The sequence below is a fragment of the Amphiura filiformis genome, chromosome 9 (assembly GCF_039555335.1).
Source record: "Amphiura filiformis chromosome 9, Afil_fr2py, whole genome shotgun sequence".
In the NCBI taxonomy this organism is placed as follows: domain Eukaryota; kingdom Metazoa; phylum Echinodermata; class Ophiuroidea; order Amphilepidida; family Amphiuridae; genus Amphiura; species Amphiura filiformis.
Window position 1 is genome coordinate 33,956,416 of NC_092636.1, and position 5,287 is coordinate 33,961,702.

Consider the following 5,287-nt stretch of genomic DNA (forward strand, 5'->3'; position numbering starts at 1 on the left):
ATGTCTCGTCTACCTACCTTCAAACCACTTGTAGTATCCACCTACAATGTGCGTACACTACACCAACAAGGAAAAACCCATCAACTATTTACGGGTTGTAGCGATGCAGGCGGCGACATTGTCGGTGTGCAAGAACACCGTCTTATTACATCATCCCCACTGACGAGTTATGGTCAGACGACAAGAACTGGGTACTTATTTACAGTTCTGCCACAGACCAGAGGCAGGGAGGTGTTGGACTTCTAATGTCAAGGCACATCCATAGGTGTCTTCAGAGCGTGCAGACCATCAATCAAAGAATACTAACAGCTTCATTTAATGGGAACCCCCAGCTTACGGTTACAATTATTTATGCCCCAACTGAATCAGCAACCTCAGGAGAAAAGGACAGTTTCTATAATCCACTAGAAGACCATCTTGAAAAGGTGAAGAGGCACAACATCCACCTCGTCATTGGTGATTTCAATGCCAGAATTGGCCAAGATAGCCATGTATCTCATCCAGCTGTGGTTGGTCCTCATTGTTTTTACGACACAACAAATGACAATGGAGAGAGACTAGTGAATTTATGCCAGGAATTCAAGCTCCGTCCTTCACAACCAAGATTTCCCCAACCCAAAAGTCGTCTCTGGACATGGATGCACCCAACGGGCTCGAAACACCAACTGGACCACATCCTTGTCAACAGCAAGTGGGTTAATTCCCTGCGCAATTGCAGAGCTTATAACTCTGTAGAGCTGGATTCAGACCATCGAATACTCAGCATACGACTGCACACCAGTCTCCGAACCACCAAAGGTAAACCTTGTAAGAGGCCTAAGTATAACTGGAAGAAGCTGCTTCATGCTCCTACTAAGAACCGTTTCCAGATTGAACTTTCAAACAGATTCCAGGTCCTCCAGTGTGATGACAACGACCAGTCACCAATTTCTGAGAGGTATGAAATGTTTGAGAAAGTAGTCGAAGAAGTCGCGGAAGAGGTTGTTGGAAAATGTAGCCCTTGTGGAATGCCAAGCTGGGTGACAGACAAGACCCTCAAGTTAAGATCAGAAAGAGATGCGGCCAAGAAGAGATATCTACTTGTTAGAACTCACCATGCCAGAGAAGTGTGGAGAAAGCTCAACACCCAGCTCAATGAGTCGTATAGGGCTGATGAACTTGCCTCTATACACAGGCAGATGGAAGACCTGCAAGTAGCAAATGAAAATGGCAATTACAACACCACATGGAAAATAATCCATGACATCTCGGGGAAGAAGAAGAGATCAAATCCCAAAGTGAAGAAGAGAGATGGGACAATCCCTCAAGCGACAAAGAACTACTTGCTGAGTGGAAGGACTACTTCTGTGCCTTGCTGAACAATGACAATGGACCACCAACATCTGATCTCCCACCACCCGCCGACCAGGACTTGCCTATTTGTGCTGATCCCCTACCCTGGAAGAGACAAGAAAGGCCATTCAAGCAATGAAAACAAACAAAGCTGCTGGACTGGACTGTGCGATTACCGCTGAGGCACTCCAGGGTGGTGGTGAAGCTATGGTAGACATCATCCATAAATTCTGCGTAGAAGTTTTTACAAAGCTTACGCCACCAGAACAGTGGATTACCAATGTTATTGTTCCCCTTCAAAGAAAGGAGACCTCAGCCTCATGAACAACTATAGAGGAATCACACTGATGTCAGTTGCAGCTAAGGTGTACAATAGGATCCTACTGAATAGAATTAGGGACCATGTTGATCCTGTAATAAGAAGTAACCAGGCCGGATTTAGACCAGGCAGAAGCTGTGCACAGCAAACGCATATCCTCCGTAGAATCATGGAGGCTTTCCATAGTTACCAACTTCCACTAACTATAACATTCATTGACTTCAAGAAAGCCTTTGATTCAATCAACAGGAAGATGATGTTCTCTGTTTTGCGGCACTATGGTATCCCTGAGAGCATCGTAAAGGCAATACGTGTACTGTATACTAATTCGCAAAGTGCCGTATTGGTAGATGGCAACATCTCCGATCCCTTCCTTGTGACTACTGGAGTATTGCAGGGGGATGTTCTGGCCCCATTCCTATTCATTGTTCTAATCGACTATTTGATGACGATGGCTACCGAGGGGAATAACAGCGGTGTTGAAACACACCCGCGTCGCTCCAGGCGTTATCCTGCCAAGGTTTTGAACGACTTGGATTTCGCTGATGATATTGCCTTGCTTGAATCTTCCATCCCGCGGGCACAGGCACAGCTGACCAGAACAGCGGCTGCAGCAGAAAGCCTAGGTCTCATCATCAGTGTTCCCAAAACTGAGTACATGACCATCAACTGCAATCCTCAGCCACCACTCCAAGTATACGGAGAACCCATCAAGTATGTCACTGATTTTAAATATCTTGGTTCCATGATGGGCTCTAGCACCAGTGACCTCTCCCGACGGAAGGCGCTTGCTTGGTATGCATTTTGGAAACTGGAGCATCTGTGGAGAAGTCCAACAATCACTGTTGCAACAAAAGTCAAGCTGTTTAACACCACTTGTGTTACAGTATTGCTCTATGGCTGTGAGTCCTGGGTGATATCTACTGATATGGAAAATAAGATCAACGCTTTTGGTACATCATGTTACAGAATAATGCTGAACATCAAGCGCACCGACCATGTTAGTAATGAAAGGGTCTATACCATCACCAACACTGTGCCTCTTATCAACTCTGTCAGATCACGACAACTACGATTCCTGGGACATATCCTGAGGATGCAGGAAGATGATCCATGCAGAAGATATGCTCTCTACACCCCATTACATGGTAAAAGAAGACCTGGAAGGCAAAGAACATCCTACTTGTCTTATGTGCAAAAACTGTTGGGGGATTTCGACAACTTTTTACTGCCAGATGCCATTGCCACTTTGGCTTCAGATCGTAGTACATGGAGAAACTTTGTAGTCGCCTGCTTCGCAGCCGAATGAAATGAAATATTATATAATGCTATTATATGCAATTCATAATAGTTGTAGAATAACAAATAGATAATATAACTGTGACAAACATGCTTTCAATTTCATTTTACTTTTTAAACAAACATCTTCCCTCTTATCTAGGGTAAAATTGTATGACAGTTTGAAGAGAAGCAGCTAGACTGATATATTATATGACTTGTAGAGCTGCATGTTTGATTCCATTCTTTATGCGACTGTCATCTAGATTGTTAGGTTTAATGCAAAGCAGTGCACGGATTTACACTCTGACAAGATGTAAAGATATTTTATGATATGTATTATATCGTAGGTTGTCATTTTCCTATAAGATGTTGTCGCTCAAGTTTAGAGATATTACTTTTGCTGTTGCTGTTGCTCTGCTTTAGGCACAATCAGTAATTCTCGAAAGCGTAAATATATTGGAAATTTGATAAAGCGGTGACATAAGTGTGTAAAAATGTATTTATGGCAAATTGTAAGGAAGAAAAACCACAGTGCTGAACAAGTGTTCGTACGGACTGATTCCTCCAACCTTGCCATCATTGACTACAATGTCAAGATTTAGCATCATGCTGTTTTAGTCTTATCACACCTACTTACAAAAATGCAAATGATTTTTAGATTTGGTGATTCACCTAATTCCTGGGGTGCCTTTACGAATTAATAGCTATTAATGGGCGCATCCAGATATTTTTGGCCCACCCCCTAAAGAAGACATGGGAAAATCTTAATCTTTTTTAAGATCTGACCTCGTAAACAATGAGGTCAGATCATAGCCAGCAGTAGTGCATAGAGTATCATGCCTACGGATTTCATCACAGTCTTTAGTCGATAACCGATAATCAGTGATCAATCAGCTATGAATATTTAATTGGATTCTAAAAATAATGATCTTCTCCAAAGTGCTATAAAAGCACACTCTTTGATCATTTCTATGCACATCGTATCTCTTGCAACCTGAAGGAACGAAATTTGTTTCCGTTTTGAATTTCAACAACTTAAAAATGACATTTTTCGTAAAATGAGGCTCAAATATTTTGTTCTGAATTGGAAAATCTCTCTTGGTATAAAATGAAAACTATTACGGATTTTGATGGTAAATTTCAAACTTTTTTATATCAATCATCATATCCGTGGGCACGTGGTACTGTATTTTGAAAGCCATCCGGGTTTCCATTTTGACAAACGGATAACAGCAAAAATAGTTTTAACATTGTCATCTATGGAAGAAAAATCACAAAACTGCCTTTTCTCAAGAAAAAAATTGGGACTCGAAAATAAATTTTCTTCAAAATCGTTTTATAAGATCTTTATATATGCTTAATAACTTAAAAAAAAAAAAAAAAAAAACGAAAACAAATTCTAAGCTGATACTTCATGTAAATGATTTCCCCGAACCCAAACCCTAACCCTAATGCTACTCATAACCCTAATCCTAACCCTGACCCTAATTTCGTGTACAAGTAGGCCTACATGATAAAGAAATAAACAAACTATATTGGAATATTGGACACTTTGACAATAATAGCCTCATACACCCAACTCCGCCTGCTGCTTTCACTTCACTCTTTAATCCCTGTTATGGAACTGTGACAGAAGATTGATATACAGCCTCTCAGAGCGTCCGAACTTTTGTGTCACGTGACCCTGCCTTATATGGGCGCATCCAGATATTTTTGGCCCACCCCTAAAGAAGACATGGGAAAATCTTAATCTTTTTAAGATCTGACCTCGTAAACAATGAGGTCAGATCATAGCCAGCAGTAGTGCATAGAGTATCATGCCTACGGATTTCATCACAGTCTTACCTTAGCACGCTGGTAAGCAGCGTTTGAGATGGTGTTAATCGATAGTCGATAACCGATAATCAGTGATCAATCAGCTATGAATATTTAATTGGATTCTAAAAATAATGATCACGGACTCTCATGTTCAAATGTGTGTGTGTGGGTTTGGGGGGGGGGGTGTATACCCCCCTCGCATGTTGGTGCTAGCAATTGCTGAGGACGGCTTTTTACCCCTAAAGAAGACATGGGAAAACGCAAACTTATTGGGAATCCCATGTCTTCTTTAGGTAGGTGCCGTTAATTTCTGGAATAGCCCAATACTACTTTATTTTACAAATCCTCTGCGATGTTTCAGATGTCGCATTTGCTATGGCCGTCTTGTAAATTGCAATTGGAGAAATTGCAGATCTATATGATTGTTAAGGGGGTACTACACCCCTGTGGTAAATTTGTGACTATTTTTGAATTTTCTCAAAAAATAATAACACACTGGTAACAAAAGTTATGTATATTATGAAATTCCACTGTAGT

At 41.2% G+C, this 5,287-nt stretch overlaps 1 protein-coding gene across 1 annotated transcript; it reads left to right on the top strand.

Moving 5' to 3' along the window:
• Nucleotides 1-245: 245 nt before the first annotated feature.
• On the top strand, nt 246-1,358 carry LOC140160052 (uncharacterized). The gene has a single exon (XM_072183322.1). The coding sequence runs from the start codon at nt 246-248 to the stop codon at nt 1,356-1,358; it is 1,113 nt and encodes a 370-aa protein (XP_072039423.1).
• Nucleotides 1,359-5,287: the final 3,929 nt, after the last annotated feature.